Raw genomic sequence first — 17,635 nt, 5'->3', positions numbered from 1 at the left:
CTGACCACAGTAGCTTCACTCACGCCACACCTGCTTCTACGTGTGACTAATACAGTTATGTTTGTTAGGTGTCATTCAGGTGTGGCGTATGTGTGCATATACTTTAAAATGTGATGTAGGTGTGGCGTCTGCAAACATGTTAACGCGTTAATGTGTTAAGGCAAATCAACCACACATGTGGACATGACTTGTGCATTGTGCCCGTGTACCCATTCTAAGTCTATGGAAAATGTAGACGTTGTGTCAGATGTTGGTTATATCACAGGCACAGGGTACGTGCTCAATGGACTGGTGCGCGTGAATTTAGAAAGGATCCACCCCCAATAGTGTGTGTGTGTATGTATGTATGCATGTGTGTATGCATGTATGTATGCGTGTATATGGGGGTGAATCGCTTCTAAATTAATGGGCACCAGTCTAACGCACGCGTACCTGCCTGCCTAACTTTCACTAAATGTGCCTAATTTAAGTAGTTACTGTAGGTGTAGTGGCAGGTGTGGCGTGAGTGAAGCTATAGCAATCAGGTGCGCTTCACTATATAGCACCATCTGCATGAAATGTAAACACTTGGAAAAAATTGTTAGGCGTCCTGGCGTGCAGGCTTGTACACGTGTGCAAGTCAGTAAGTGTGGGTGTGTGTGAGTCAGATCGTTGCTGTGATTGGACAGGATACAACACTCAACACTCACACACACTTACTGACGTGCACGCGTGCACACGCCTGCACACCTGGACGCCTAACAATTTTTTCTAAGTGTTTACATGTCATGCAGATGGTGCTACATTGTGAAGCACACCTGATTGCTGAAGCTTCACTCACGCCACACCTGCCACTACATACATCAGTAACTACTTAAATTAGGCACGTTTAGTGAAAGTTAGGCAGGCAGGTACGCGTGCGTTAGACTGGTGTGCATGAATTAGAAGCGATCACTGACAACGATTTGATACGCACCTCCATACACGACCAGCGATACAATACATTAGTGATATATTGAATCCCCTGACGATATGATGCGATACGATTCGCATCTGTTCACTATTCAATACAATTTGGCATTGATTTGATGGCAATTCAATTCTATACAATGCAATATGATGTGATTCAACATGATGCAAAGAAATTATACCAAAAATTTAAATAGAAAATAAGTAGCTGCAATTCAGTATGGTACGAGAGGCAGAGGATTTCTTGTATTCCTTATAAGCAGCAAATTTAACAAAAAAAATTGCTCATTTTGCTTCTTTACTAGTATCTCTCTGTGCATCACTTTTTGCATCTTCTTTATAGCCTCTTAAAAAGCACAATAAAAAAAAAGCCCTTTTCACAAGTAGCGTTGAGATTTGGTACCAGATTCAATATAAGCAATAGGAATTGGGTTCCTCACATTTGAAACCTGTTCATCACACTGTCACAATCTAAACAGTAAACAGTAGGACAACATCACTCTCAATGAGTGATTTAAAGTGACACTTTCAATAGTACAATGTCCATATTTATGTCTACCAGACAGATGCTAATATTAACTCGTCAGCAGGTATTAGGCTAATACAGTAGCATTAGCATTTCTAATATGAATAATATTAATCATAATAACCTTTCACTATTAAGTCTTTCACAACTGTTAGTCCAAAAAAAGATGCAAACTATTATTTAACAGCTACTGTAAACAGACCCTCAGTCAGTCATAGTTATTGTCTATAAAACAAACTAAAGATTAAAATAAAATGATGTCGCTGGTTATGATTTACGGTCCCCATAAACAGGACTGAATCATAACATACCCTAACCATTAGAGCGGACATGGGCTCGTATGTGAATGGTCGCATTTACAGACCTTGGAATCACTGTTAACTTACCAATAAAAGGGAAGAGATTCGTCACCTTTATAATAATGTAATATGTAATAATGTAAGTAATGTAATAAAGTATTGACACGGCCACTGGGAGTGAGGCCCAAGGCCAAGGCATGCTGACTTGATAATAATGTATCATGTTTTTCTGCAGTCAGTGCCTTCTCCTCATCCTTCTCTCTCTGCTCTATTTCAGGTGTCGTGAAGCTGATGATGTCAGTTCCTGATCTGTGGTTCATGGCTCAACTAGTCTGGGACACTCTGATGTTCTATCTCTCTATCCTGTTCTGTTGGTCCTTCTGTCCACTAACCCCAACCAGTGGACGCAGATGGCTGCCACCTCTGAACCTGGTTCAAACGGAGATTTCTTCCTGTTAAAAGGGAGTTGTTTCTTCCCACTGTCGCTAAATGCTTGTTCATGTGGATCTTGTTGGATTTTCTCTTCCTTATTATAAATTTGATATTTTGACAAGCACATTGAGATGACTTTGTTGTAAATTGTGCTATACGAATAAAGTTTAATTGAATTGAAGAGATCTGGGTTCAGTTATGTCTTTATCACAGATAGAGGCTACAGCCAGCGTATGTATGTATGTCTGTATGTACAGTACATACAGTATATACTGTATATCCTTTTTCCTTGTTTATCAATAAATATTGTATGTTGTAATATAGACGTGGGGGGGGGGGTTGACTTCACGCTGTAGAGGAGATTTCAGAAGCCAACATGTAAATAAAACAAGAAAGGTTACTAAATCGGGGTGGCGAAGGGGTTCTCCTAATATGGAGAGAGGCTCAGTGGGGACATGAGACAGAAACACCGCTGTATAGGGTGAACAAGTGTGTGAAACGTTGTTTGTCTGCTACAGGCTAGCATTCTGTACAGAGTGTACCCCACTTACAACCAATCTGAGAGGGTGATCGGCATCAGCAGAACCCTGCAACTCTGAGTGCTGGGATAAGCGAGTATAAAATATGGATGGATACAGATAAGAGGCAGAAGAAAACGTCTTGTAATAATTGTTAGGTTGACAACCGCATGATGCAACAGGCACAACAATGCATTCTATAAAAGTGTATGTTAGAATATGTTTAAAACTACAACAAAAAAAAATGTCTTTGTATCCGTGATGAACTTTTTCTTCCCCTCTTTATTCTTGGTGTGTGTTTTTTAGTTCAAAAGACTGGAGGGACTCAGCTGAAGCTGCTACTTTCATTCCCAAATCATGGCCAAGCTCTATTAAAACCTATGAAGTAAGGCACCGTTTGCTGACTGGAATATTAATGAGTTATTGGAAAAAGTAGCCGGTACACTAAAATCACACACTGTATTGAGTGTTATGATTTTTTTTTCCTTTTTTTTATCTTTCACAGACAGTCTAGAGATGCCGAGACCGACGTGAACCTTTTCTACTTTTCAGACTTCGAAAGACACAACGCAGAGATCTCTGCCTTCCACCTTGACAGGTAAGGAGCCAAAGCAGGCGGCGGCCGAGCAGGAGAGAGGCCAGCGCCCACACCAGGGCCAGCACAGGCCCGCACGACACCACGACATAGAACCCTCCACAGGGAGGGTTCTATGTCGAAACCACTGGGCTCAGCGCCCCCAGCCAGCAGACCAACCACGCCCGACGCGGATCTACCAGGACAGGAGCCATCGACCGTGCCCCCACACACACCCTCCCATCATGACCCAGGGGAGGCCCCAGCGTGGGCGAAGGCCCACAGCTCACCCTTCCCTCCCCCCCGAAGCTACACAAGCCCCGCGAAGGTCATTTTTAATGAGTTTTTTAAAAGCGTTTTGATCGTTAATTTCTTTTAACGTGATATTTATTGCCTAAAGCGTGCAGATTGAAGCTTATATAAACGGGGGCAGATGTCACCTGCTCGGTAGCTGATCCTCTTCCACAGAGCATTTAAATGAGCCTCTTTAATTCCAGTTTTCACACGTTCAAAAAGCTCATTTTTGTTTTGCTCCACCTCAGTAGGCGGGGCCTCCTAAACAGGACTGCGTAACATGTAATGATGATCGAAGTCATGCTGGGGGTAGTCAGATACGAATGTTTCATAAATCACACGTGGGGTCCTGTCGTACGACCAAATGTGAACTCAGATTTACACCTGTTTTCACCCAAGGTTGATAAATGAGGGTCGATGAGAGTGGTTTTTATACTAAAGTAAAGTGGAATTTTGAGGGATTTCTTCTCCACCTCAGATTGCTGGGTTTTAACAGGATTCCTCCTGTGATTGGTCGACTCATTAACGCCACATCAGAAATCAAAGACATCACCACTGACCACAAGCTGTCAAAGACTTTCTTCAAGTCTCCTGGTATTAGAACACTCATCGTCACATCTGAATGGAAAGTTCAGTTTCATTTGTTCTTGTGTGTGGGTGTGTGTGTGTGTGTGTGTGTGTGTGTGTGTGTGTGTTCTCCTTCTAGCTGGGAATGTTTGTTTCTACGGCCACTGTGAATACTACTGCTCCACTGAGCACCCAGTGTGTGGAAAGCCTGATGGAGTGGAGGCCTCCCTGGCTGCCATGCTGCCTGACCTCACTCTGGCTCCACGCAGGTCATGGAGGTCGCCATGGAGACGATCCTACAGTCGCACAAAGTTGGCTCAGTGGGTTTACAATTTTTACTTTAGTTTGAGCATCATATACAGTTTTTATCTTTTGTTTTTAATTGGTAGGGATGCAGGAGATATATGGAGTCAATTTAGTGCCAAAAACCCAAGCACATAAAAACTGTAATCACGCACAGTTAGATCACTTTCTGCGCGCACGCCGTGCCTTTATGCGCGCATGTGGTGCCTTTCTACGCGCTCGCTGTCTCGGTCTGTGCGCTCGCGGGGATCTCTCCGTGCTCGGTGATGTTGAGTTTTGGCACTTTGGGGGTGGGCATTGTATAGACAGCACCTCCTGTCTGATTGGTTACTTGAAAAACGGTCAAAGCCAATCAGGGGTACAGTAGGACGGGTCATCACAGTATAAAGTCCGTGGCTGTTTCCTGGGACAAAAAATAATCTCTCAGATTTCATTTGATTTTATGCTGGGACCAATGTATGGAACTATTTATTTTTAATTTTTCTGACTTCTGGTTATTTTTTGTCCCAGGAAACAGCCACGGACTTTATACTGTGATGACCTGCCCTACTGTACCTGCGCATAAGCGCAGAAAGGCATCGCGTTCGCACAGAAAGACATGGCGCGCGCGCAGAAAGTGATCTAAGTTTTTATGCGCTTGGGGCCACAAGACTTCACTGCAGGAAGCCGAATGCTTCAACCCTCCTTATAACACTCCTTTGTTGTTTAACGTCTAATGTGGCAGTAATCATTTTCAAGTATAACGCTAAGATTTGTCCCGCTATGTCTAAATGTACCACGTCATGTTTTCTCGGTGAGCAGTGGTCATGTGACCAGGTACCTCACGTCATGTGACCAGGTACCTCAAGTCATGTGACCATATACGTAATGTTTTGTGACATCTATTTGTGGTAAAAGTGTTTCCATAGTGATTTTACGATACATTTCAAAATCCAAACATCTGAAAAACCTCCTCATGAAACTTTTTTTGCGATATTTGAGTGGTTTTTTTCCGAAATTCAGGTGTTTCCATTACCAGTTTTTATTGCAGTATTTAGATTATGCACATTTCCAAGGGTAATGTAAACAGTTACAATTGTTATCGTTTTTCTTCCGTCTGACGTTTACTACTACTCTTACACCGTTTGTCCGCTTTTAACAAATAAGCTATCAAAAAATTCAAAAAGTTTCAGAAATTTTGGCTATCTATTTCAGACTTTCCAATGTTTTATCGTGCGCATTTTGAACTTCAGCTGTTCAGCCATTCTTCAACCATTCAACTAATAAATTATTCATCTGTGTGTTGTCTTTCACTGTTGTTAATTTTTTCTCTATGTTGAACTGTTTTCAACCTACAGCCCTTCAGCTTTTAGTTTGACATAAGATCCTGCTGGCTTTATCAGCCTCATTTCAGCACGTCCCTGCATTTCATCTAACACACACTCACACAGCTGTATGTGATCATTGCTGTTACCATGGTAACTAATGGACTGACAGCTCTGATGATTCAGTCCACCTTTCTGTGTGGTTTCCATGTTTTCCCAGTGATTGCATTGCTTTTTTCAAACTTTAACCTTTCAGCCCATTACTCAACCTTTAAGTCATCATTTCATCTTTTAAAGCCATCTTTCTGTGTGGAGTTTGCATGTTCTCTCTCAGTGCTTGCATTGCTTTTTCTTTAGCTTTCTTTCTGCTATTTTTATAAATGTCACCTTTAGCAACACAGTTTCAGCTATTCTAACCCATTTTCATTTTCAACTTTTTTAACCTTCTTCAGCTTTTTTCAATGTTTAAGCCCTTCATCCCCAGCTGTTCTTTAACCACTTTTGACCATTTAACCTTTAACATCTTCAGCTACTACCTTCTCCACTTTGTTTTTCAACCTTATTGCTAATATTCAGCTATTGCTAGGTTAATGCTATTGCTAGGCTAATGTTAGGTTAGTGTTAATGCTCAGTTAATGCTATTGCTAGGCTAATGTTAGGTTAGTGCTAATGCTCAGTTAAAGCTATTGCTAGGCTAATGTTAGGTTAGTGCTATTGCTAGGTTAATGCTAGGCTGATGGTAATGCTAGATTAATGTTATTGCTAGGCAAATGCTAATGTTCATTTAGTGCTAATGCTAGGTTAATGCTAATGCTAACACTAGTGTAGCACCTGCACACCACTCTATATGAAAGGCCCTTCTTGAGAATGGAGGGGTGCTAGGGTTCAGTTAAATTTGTGACGATAGATACCACAAAAGTTCAGATCCAGAGATTAAATTTGTTTAAACAACTTTATATGAACTATATTTTAAGATGCTGAATAACAATATACAACGACACACACAATGGAATCCAACACGTGTCAAATCAGCTCTAACAATGGTGGTGGGCCCACACCACGCACGCACACACACACATACACACAGTCACGTGTAATAGTTAAACCGAACGGCTTCCTCTGTCTTACTCACAACTCGATGCAATTATTGTTTCCAGTTGGTAGGTCTTTCAAAACATTGTGTGCGTTGAAACTCTGTCTTTCAAAACATTGGGTGCGGTGAAAACACAGGGCAACTCCGGTTCCCGAACACAGTAGCCGACACGTGGCTCCCCGTTAACCAGCAGTAGCCTCCTCCTCGTCCGCAGTGCTCTCACACCGGGTCCTGCTCGGCTAACTCCTCCGTTCGCGCCTCTCTCACTCCTGGTCCTACACGGTACGACCCGTCCTCCGCTCTCCACGCTGAAGTCTGTCGGACTCCTCAAAATACCTGCAAGCCTTCACGTAGCTTCACTCCGTCTCTCCGTCTATGTTTCTCCGGTCAGCCACACCTCGCGCACACCTCACTCTCCTTTTTCTCTCTCTCCCCTTTTTCCCGCGCTAGTCCGCTGACGTCTACTTCCGCCTTTTTCGATTGCATAATTCACAAAATTACGACAACCAACCATTGGAAATAAACCCAGGATTATAAAGAAAGAAAAAAAACAAAAAACATAATACACATTGGCTTCAATAGTATTATTTCAACTATATATGCACCAATAATGCAAACTGTTAAATAAATATTATCAAAACCTTTACATCACTCAATAATGACATAAAATAATAATGACACCAACTATAATAGTAAATAAACAATTACTTACTCCAGCCCGGTGCCTGATAAACATTTAATAGATCTGGTTATTAGTTTACTCACAGGCTACACTCACCCCCTTCTAAAAGGTTTTGATGTCCCCATCAAACAAATTCAGAAGACTCTAACACAGTTTAAAGTTTTAGAAGCAACCATGTTAAAACAAGTGAAACACAACGCCATGGGATGACACCAGAAAGTTTTACAGAGACTGCGTCTACTGTCTTTGTAGGTTCCACTTCCCACCAGCACTCCATGGCTTAGAACTGTCACCGGATGATCACATGGCTTACCAAGTTCATCATAGCTTAGCTTCACAACAGGCCTTTTGAGTCTCCTTGAACGTTCATCAGGAATATCCATATCTGATTCACCAGCCTCGTTGATGTCTGCTCCCCTTTCCTGCTCATCATCTTTGAGTTTGACATTGGGATTCAGATCAGGGTCATCATTAGGTACCAGCTCTGGATCATCCAGATTTGGAGCTTGTCGTCCAAGTTCAGATCCGGAAACTACTGACTTGGTTTGCCTTACACACATTTCTGGATGTGATAGCACTTTCTCCCAATCCAGTTCGACATTTCTTGGTAGGTAAACTTCCTCGTACTCTGACTCCGATGATATATCATTTTCCCGGTTGATTGTCTGCTTTGACTCTGTAGTCTGATTCTTCAGTTGTGCTCTTGTTATAGATCTTTGTTGTGCCTTTTGGTCATCGTCATCTACAGGTAGTCTGACAAGGTATCCAACAGGCAACAGATGATTACGATGGACTGTCTTTTCTGCACCCATGCCTCTTTCTGGTTTAATCTTATAAACGAGGAGGTTGGGCAGTTTTTCCACAACAACATATGGCAAGGGTCTCCATTTGCACTTGAGCTTTTGTTTCCCAGTGCCTCCAAAGTTCCTGAGCAGCACTCTGTCACCTTGGTCGAGAACTTGTTCTTTCACATGTTTGTCATGTGCGTGTTTGTTTCTTTGATGGTTTTTGTCAGATGACTCTGTGGCTAAAGTGTAAGCTCTTTGAAGATCTTTCTTGAGTTTGGCAACATATTGGTGATATGGCCTAAGTTTCTGACTTTCATCAGCCACACCAAAACAAGTGTCTACCGGTAGACGAGCTTCTCTGCCGAACATAAGGCGAAAAACCTGTTGCCTCATTTCGAGAACAGTTGTAAGCATGAACCATCTGACTGATCTTTTGACTCCATTTTTGTTTCTGTTGCCGGTCCAAAGTCCCAAGCATTGACAACAAGGTCCGATTAAACCTTTCTGGCTGGGGATCTCCCTGAGGGTGGTAAGGAGATGTTCTAGATTTACGGATTCCTAGCATTTTAAGTAAATCCTGTATCAACTGGCTCTCAAAATCTCTCCCTTGATCTGAATGAATTCGTGCAGGGAGTCCGTAGTGCACGAAGTAACGTTCACAAAGGATCTTGGCCACTGTAATTGCTTTTTGGTCTTTGGCCGGAAAAGCTTGGGCGTACCGAGTAAAATGGTCTGTCACTACTAAGATGTTGGCGTAACCTTGCGAGTCAGACTCTAGTGATAGGAAATCGATACACACAAGGTCTAAAGGGCCTTCACTTTTAATCTGGTTTAAAGGAGCTGCTTTCTGAGGAAGGGCTTTGCGAGTGACGCATCTACCACAATTCCGCACATACTGCTCAACCTCAACCCCCATCTTAGGCCAATAGAATCGGTTTCTTATAAGTTCAAGAGTCTTTTCTACTCCTAGATGTCCAGCATCATCATGGAGGGATCTCATCACCATGTTGACGTATTCTTTAGGCAGTACCAGCTGTTTAACTTTGGCGCCAGCCCGTTCAATTTCTCTGAAGAGCAGATTATCTTGCATGATCAGTTTACTTGCTTCTTTGTAGAGCAGGGTAGCATTAAGGTTGTCTCCAGATTTGAATGGTGGGCCACAAGTTAAAAACTGTTTGATCGGAGCGATAGTAGAATCTTCATCTTGGGCTTTAACGAGATCTTTGGAAGTCAGTTGGGTCAGGGAACCTGGATCCAATCGGATTGGATAAGCAAAACAGTCTGGTACGGCTTCAGGTGACACTCCAAGTGACTCCGCCAGTGTGGTAGGCTCTTTGGGTGTCTCTACACAGCTGATCTGTCTACAGAGGGCTTTGACACTTTCAGGGGACATACTTTCCCAACATTCCTCCGTTGTGGGGAGAGGATTGCGTGACAAAGAATCTGCGTCGATGTTGCTGCTGCCTGGTCGGTATTGTAAAGTAAAGATGTACGTCGAGAGCGCCGAGAGCCATCGATGACCAGTTGCATTAAGCTTGGCAGTAGTGAGAAGGTAAGTAAGGGGGTTGTTATCGGTTCTCACGGTGAACTGGGCCCCATACAGGTAGTCGTGAAATTTATCCACCACAGCCCACTTAAGTGCCAAAAACTCGAGCTGGTGCACAGGATAGTTCCTTTCAGAGGCACTCAACTTTCTGCTGGCGAAAGCGACTGGTCTTAAACCTTCTGGGTATTCTTGGTTTAGAACGGCCCCTAAACCTTGGAAACTTGCATCCACATGCAGGGTATAAGGCTTTGCTGGATCAGCAAATGCCAACACCGGAGCGTTTGTGAGGCAGCTGATAATCTTGTGGAATGCTTCTCGCGCAAGACTTGTCCCACCTGTCCCCGAAAGGCTCATCAACTTTGTAGTAGGTTTTGTCATTCGATGGTTTGGACTTAGTTTTCTTTTGAGTGGGGGGATAGCCTTTACAGAGTTCAGTGAGGGGCCTGACAATGATGGAGTAGTTTTTTATGAAGCGTCGGTAATAGCCACAGAATCCCAAAAATGACTGTAGCGACAGAAGGTCAGTTGGAAGTTTCCACCGGGAAACCGCTTCCACTTTGGCTGGGTCTGTGGCGATGCCATGCTCAGACACTATGTGCCCAACATAGGTGACACGTGAACGACAAAACTGGCACTTGTCAATAGACAACTTGAGTCCAGCTTCCTCAAGACGGTTAATGACTTTTAGGAGTCGTTGTTCATGTTCCTCCAGGGTTTTACCAAAGACGATCAGGTCATCCAGGTAGACGATTACCTCCAGCAGGTGCATATCACCGACAGCCTTTTCCATCAGTCTTTGGAACGTCGCAGGGGCCCCTGTAATCCCCTGTGGCATTCTTTCGAATTGGAAAAATCCCAAAGGACAGATGAAGGCAGTTTTGTCTTTGTCCTCTTCAGCCATTGGGATTTGATAATAACCGCTTCGTAAGTCTAACACTGAGAACCACTTGCTGCCGGATAAACAATCCAGGGCATCATCGATACGCGGAACAGCATATTGGTCGGGAATGGTTCTGCGGTTTAGAGTCCGGTAGTCGACACACATTCGAAGTCGACCATTCTTCTTTCGGGCAAGAACTATAGGGGAAGCATATGGACTCCTTGACTCTTTTATTATTCCAGCCGCTAAAAGGCCTTGAAGATGACGTCTGAGGTCATCAAAATCGGCAGGGGCAATGCGGCGAGACCGCTCTCTGAAAGGAGTGTCATCAGTGAGACATATGTGATGCTCCACTCCTTTGGCCAAACCTACATCCCATTCTTCAGTGGAGAACACTTTTGAATGTTGGGCCAACTTTTGACTTAGTCTCTCTCTCCATTCTTGGCTTATGGGGGCATCACTGAAGTCAAACAAACAAGGATCTATTTGTGAAACAGCTGGGGTTTGAGTCTTTGATGCATCAGTTACCACGTCGGCTACGTGCAAGTGAGCAATTACAGTGCCCATAGGAATAGCAGTTTGTTTTAGTGACTCGTTGCGCAGAAGCACTAAGAATTTGTCTTTCTCCAGCATATTAGAGAACAATACAGTTGGCTGGACGAGTACGCTTGAAGGAAGAGAAGGTGAGTGGGCACGTTCAGTGATGAGTATACTGTCTCCAATAGTTTGCTGTTCTTTTACTCGACAAATGGCAATGTGTTCTGTGCCGGGAAGAATGACGAGTGGACCAGGACCTGCCCATTTCACTTCAGCCACAGATAAGTCTTTGATCATTCCTTTGATGGACTTAGGATCAGGTACACTTACGTGGTCTTCCTCTTTGACGTGGACTTTGACTGAGTTGACATTCTTTGGGTCTTTGGTCTGATGGGTAGCATCACAAGATTGGATACCATGGGCGTTTGTGCCAATCAGAACAGGTATGTTCTCAGAGCACCGTGGATCAGGGCATACTAAGGCAAGGACAGATTTGACTTTGCCTGACTTTCCTTTTTTCTGTAGCTGTAGACTTACTTGAATGTAGCCTTTATAAGGGTAACTGCTCTCGGACTCACTTAGACCCCAAATAGCTAATCCACTAACAGGATTCAGTGGGATGTGGGACAGATGTTTCGCATACCAGCTGTCAAAAATGATCGTCACTTGGGAGCCACTGTCCATCAGTGCAGTGCATGGATTACCGTTGATTTTAACTTGGGTAATAGAGGGTGGTCCCACTAAACCGTTAGGCAAACTATTTTTCTGCAGCTGTACTGAACTTCTCTTGGCATTTGCATCTGTGGTCTTATACCTTGTGTCATCGTCCGGTCTCTGATTTATCTTGGTCTTTCTCTGGGCTTGTAGCAACTTTTGTATAACTTTTGGGTAGTTTTCAGGAGCTGCACATTTTGTGGCATAGTGCCCATCTTCGCCGCACCGATAGCAGAAAAACTCACTGGGATGCCTGGATGTGAATTTTCCTTGTGGCAGGAATTTTGACTGAGGCTCCCGTTGATGAGTCTCTGCCGCTTGGCTGTACTTCGGCCTGACTGACATGACTGAGACTTGTTTACGGAGCTTTCCAACTTCTTTCATTAATGCTTGGATGTCCTTATTGTCAGAGCTCTCTGCTGATGTGTTGACTGCAGTTGAAGAACTTAGAACTTTACTCTGTGTACTGGGCATGGCAGAAGATGCAGTATGTTCATTTACTTGGGTTCTTAACTCTTGTATCTCAGCTCTCAAATCTTGGATTTCAGGGCTTGTGGTCAATGCCGCACTTTTAACATACACGACTTTTGATGGCTGCAACCTACGACGTGCTGCTTCATGTTCTTCCTCTAACCGTATCTCGTTCAGCAGTTCTAGGAATGTTGGGGGGTCATTTCTACGCTCCCTTAATCTTAAGTTTAAGATCATGACATCAGATCTGGTGGCCCCTTTTATAAGTTGGTCAAGGCGGACTTTGTCTGTAGCAGATGGTTGAAGTCCCCCTTTTTTTACAACTCTATTCAGGATTCTTTCTAGCCTTCGCAGAAATTCTGAGAGCTTCTCACTTGGATGTTGACAACATACGGAAAGAAAAATACAGTTCCTCCCCAGATTCAGTCGTACCAAAAGTGTTCTCTACTATGTCAATGTATTCATTGGCTGTCACCTCTGGATCATTAAATCGGACAGCTTGCAGAATCTCTAAAGCAGGACCCTTCACACTTTCCATTATCCTCATTTTCTTTTCTCTTTCAGGTTGAACACACTCTTCCATCATTAACCTGGCTTGTTCTATCCAGTTTTCCAGCTGTTCTTCTCCTGGAGGTAGGGGAGTGACTCCTGAAAAGGTTCTCAGTCTTCTGTATGAACTGCGGTCATTGTTAGTAGGCTGGTTTGCCTGTTGTAATATATCACCAACCGCTCTGATGATGGCTTCCGGAGTGGAGCCTTGAAAGAGGAAACTTTGGTCTGGTGATTGGATGTTTGACTCATCCTGGCTCTGGGCTGGCTGAACTGGGTTTTCCTCTTCCTCAGAGGATCCAAATATTCTCCATGGCACAGCGAAACCTTGGGGCAGAACATCCAGAGGAATACTTTTTGCATTTACTTGCTCTCTGCACTCACATAGCACAGTTATACTTTGAGCCTGCGAGTCATACATTCTTCCTCTCACCTTAACTCTCCCCAAGGCTTTGATATTCTGCAGTGTATCTTCAATGAAATTGATTTCAACATCTTCAGGTACGTCTTTAACCAGCAAGGCATTGGCTGGGTTGATGCCTTCACCTTTACACCAATTCTTTAGCTGAGCCATCTCATGAGTTGTGTTCGAGCTTCAATATGTCGCTTCAAATTAATTTTTTTTTTTTTTTTTTTTTTTTTTTTTTTTTTTAATAAATTTAGTATCCCGGACGAGCCCCCAATTTTATGTAGCACCTGCACACCACTCTATATGAAAGGCCCTTCTTGAGAATGGAGGGGTGCTAGGGTTCAGTTAAATTTGTGACGATAGATACCACAAAAGTTCAGATCCAGAGATTAAATTTGTTTAAACAACTTTATATGAACTATATTTTAAGATGCTGAATAACAATATACAACGACACACACAATGGAATCCAACACGTGTCAAATCAGCTCTAACAATGGTGGTGGGCCCACACCACGCACGCACACACACACATACACACAGTCACGTGTAATAGTTAAACCGAACGGCTTCCTCTGTCTTACTCACAACTCGATGCAATTATTGTTTCCAGTTGGTAGGTCTTTCAAAACATTGTGTGCGTTGAAACTCTGTCTTTCAAAACATTGGGTGCATTGAAACTCTGTCTTTCAAAACATTGAGTGCGGTGAAAACACAGGGCAACTCCGGTTCCCGAACACAGTAGCCGACACGTGGCTCCCCGTTAACCAGCAGTAGCCTCCTCCTCGTCCGCAGCGCTCTCACACCGGGTCCTGCGCGGTAGCTCCTCGTTAGCCCGCTCGGCTAACTCCTCCGTTCGCGCCTCTCTCACTCCTGGTCCTACACGGTACGACCCGTCCTCCGCTCTCCACGCTGAAGTCTGTCGGACTCCTCAAAATACCTGCAAGCCTTCACGTAGCTTCACTCCGTCTCTCCGTCTATGTTTCTCCGGTCAGCAACACACCTCGCGCACACCTCACTCTCCTTTTTCCTCTCTCTCCCCTTTTTCCCGCGCTAGTCGCGCTGACGTCTACTTCCGCCCTTTTTCGATTGCATAATTCACAAAATTACGACAACCAACCATTGGAAATAAACCCAGGATTATAAAAGAAAGAAAAAAAAACATAATAAAAACATAATACACATTGGCTTCAATAGTATTATTTCAAATATATATTATGCACCAATAATGCAAACTGTTAAATAAAATATTATCAAAACATTTACATCACTAAATAATGACATAAAAATAATAATGACACCAACTATAATAGTAAATAAACAATTACTTACTCCAGCCCGGTGCCTGATAAACATTTAATAGATCTGGTTATTAGTTTACTCACAGGCTACACTAGGCTATTGCTAGTTAAAGATATGTTAACAATAGGCTATTGCTAGATAAAGCTATGCAAATGCTATACTAATTGTTGATCAGTAAACTGCACAAAACAACATTAATTTTTTTATTTAATTAAAATGCAGTTTGTTCGTTTTTTTTAAATTATTGGTAGATTTTTTTACTCAAAATATATTAGCATGTTACATCATACAATATATACTTAAAACTAATATCTTAATGTGTGTAGAATGCTTTATTAAATAATTGCTAATTATTACTTTATTAATTATTACTCCATAATTAGTATGGAGCTGGCAAGGGCCACATGCAGCCCTCGGTCTAATTAAGTCGAACCCCAAAGTAAACGAAGAAAATGACTGAAAAAATTGAAAACAACAACAAAAATACACAAGATGACAACAGAAATTAACAAACACAAACAGACAAGATGACAAGAAATACAGAAAAATAACAGGAATGTGCAATATTATAACAAAATGACCACCGAAAACAGAAAAATACACAAAAATAATACAATAAGACAAAAGTTGCACAATGTTTTTTTGTCTCTTTTTTAATCGAATGAAGTTGTTACTAAAAAGAGGCTACTGTATATACGTTTCATACACATTGATAGATTTTCTTTTGGGCATTAAAAACTCTCAAAGTTATTTTAAAACTAAATAAAGACACTTGCTTGTTTTCATCTGCCGAGGTCTGACTCAGCCTTTTATTTGTATCCTGTGTGTGTACTGGCCTCTGTTGGTTTAAAGGAGAACTACACTACACTATTCTTATAACTTAGTATCTCCTCAGAGACCAAAACTCTGTGTTTTCCTTTGACTCTCCCTCTTGTGTTGTCTTTAGGTGGGAGAAGGATCCAGAATATTGTAATTCAGTGAAACAGACTGCTCCGTACAACCAGGGCACCAGATTGGTGGATCTCATAGACATGACTATACTGGACTTCCTCATGAGTGAGTTAACCCTATAATTAACCCAGTATGTTCAGAGTTTCATCACAGGATAATAATATGATAATATTATATTATGTTTAACTCCGACTAAACTATAAAACAATTCCTTCAGGCAACATGGACCGACACCATTACGAAACTTTTGAGAAATTTGGCAATGATACATTTCTGCTGCATCTCGATAATGGAAGAGGGTGAGTCACTGACTGTTCTGTTAGAGTGTGTCGCTGTGATGAATCTTTTTTCTGTTCACTCATCAAACTGATTGTTTTTCAGGTTCGGCCGTCACTCTCAGGATGAGCCGTCCATTCTAGCGCCTTTGAAACAATGCTGCAGGTAAACACATCAGAAGTCATCTGCTCAGTGTATTTACATCTGATGTGTAAGAAAAAGTTGCATTATGTTTTTTCTACTCTTTGACTGTGAAATCATTTTTATGAAACAAGCTTCTTTAGAATTGAATATTTTAAAAAAGGCCTGAATGGGTTAAACCAGTGGTTCCAAACTGGGGGGTGCATCCCCATCACATGGCATGTGTGTGTGAGCATAAAATATAGAAAAAGCATTATTTCTAACCAAAGAACTTAAAGAAAATTAATTTAAAGAAATTACTCTTCTAGAACAGTGTTTCTCAAATGTGGGTACGTGTACCTCTAGGGGTACGCAATGGCACTGAGGGAAAGAGGGTGGAAAATGAATAAATTGTCAGTGTTTTCAGGCGTGAAATGAGCAGAAATGATAAAAACTATAGAAATAATTCTATTCAGGTCGAGATCCCAAATTTAAAAGAATTTTTGAAATGTTTTGATTATCTTTCTTTTATCTTTTTTTTTCTAATTGGAACAACACACAATCTTAAACAACTGTATTTCTATACTTTTACTTTGTGAATATAGTTCAACTAAAATGCAGTAAAAAAAAAAAAAAAAAAATTGTATCTAAGCTCAAGCATTATCAAAAACCAATTCTAGAAAAAATATGTCTTTGGAGTCGCCAGAAATTCTTGATATCAAAATGGGGTCACAGTCCAAAACAGGTTGGGAACCACTGCACTAAATACTATTTCTTTCCACTTATTTACAAAAGTGTTATCACTCTTCCATTGCCTCACTTAGCTCTATATTTGGTTTTATAGTATTCTGAGCATTGTTTTTTTGGTAGTTAAAATCTAAACATATTTATCCTGACTAGTCCAAACTGAGTTGGTTTGAAGGTTTCATGCCACACCTCTCCCCACAGGATTCGTCATTCCACCCTGCTCCGCCTGCGCCTGTTGTCCGTCCCTGACTTCCGTCTAAGTGACATGATGCGGGACTGTTTGACTCAGGACCCCCTCACTGCTGTGGCCCCGCTGCTTTCTGAACCACACCTGGCTGCTTTGGACCGTCGCCTTGCCACCATCCTAAAGGTGGTGCAAACATGTCAGGAAAAACACAAGGACGTCCTCTACGAAGACCTCGGAGGATACGACGCAGACAAGCTTTAATATTGATCAGCAGAAATAAAAAAAAATTAAAAACCCAACTGTAATATAATTTCAACATATAGAAGAGCACTTGGAGCCATGTTCACGTCCTTACGGAAAATAACTTGATTTCCTGCAGATTATGTATTATATAAGTAGCAGTGTTAATATTGAGAGCAAATTTTGATTTAGTTTTAGTTATAGTCTTTTGACTAAAATACAACTTAGTTTTTGGTCAAAATGTAGCCATCAGGACTATTTCAGTTATATACATATTCTAGTTTTAAACAACTAAAAAACTAATTGTTGCAATATAGACACTGTGAACCCTTTTGACCACTTTTTATGTCTTTTTTTTGCCCACTCTAATTTGCCCCT

General features: G+C 42.0%; 1 protein-coding gene across 1 annotated transcript in view; it reads left to right on the top strand.

Annotated features, from left to right (window-relative positions):
• The window catches only part of LOC114468148 (extracellular serine/threonine protein kinase FAM20C-like), a 29,302-nt gene extending 12,024 nt beyond the window's left edge, over window positions 1–17,278 (top strand). The window contains exons 4-11 of the mRNA XM_028454861.1: window positions 3,030–3,108; window positions 3,229–3,321; window positions 4,070–4,185; window positions 4,298–4,478; window positions 15,683–15,792; window positions 15,905–15,986; window positions 16,069–16,128; window positions 17,032–17,278. Coding sequence (XP_028310662.1) covers window positions 3,030–3,108; window positions 3,229–3,321; window positions 4,070–4,185; window positions 4,298–4,478; window positions 15,683–15,792; window positions 15,905–15,986; window positions 16,069–16,128; window positions 17,032–17,278 — 968 coding nt within the window. The remainder of the gene's footprint in view (window positions 1–3,029; window positions 3,109–3,228; window positions 3,322–4,069; window positions 4,186–4,297; window positions 4,479–15,682; window positions 15,793–15,904; window positions 15,987–16,068; window positions 16,129–17,031) is intronic.
• Window positions 17,279–17,635: the final 357 nt, after the last annotated feature.

The sequence above is a fragment of the Gouania willdenowi genome, chromosome 8, assembly GCF_900634775.1.
Source record: "Gouania willdenowi chromosome 8, fGouWil2.1, whole genome shotgun sequence".
In the NCBI taxonomy this organism is placed as follows: domain Eukaryota; kingdom Metazoa; phylum Chordata; class Actinopteri; order Blenniiformes; family Gobiesocidae; genus Gouania; species Gouania willdenowi.
The sequence above is the reverse complement of the archived record's forward strand: the minus strand, read 5'-3'. Positions and strand labels throughout refer to the sequence as shown.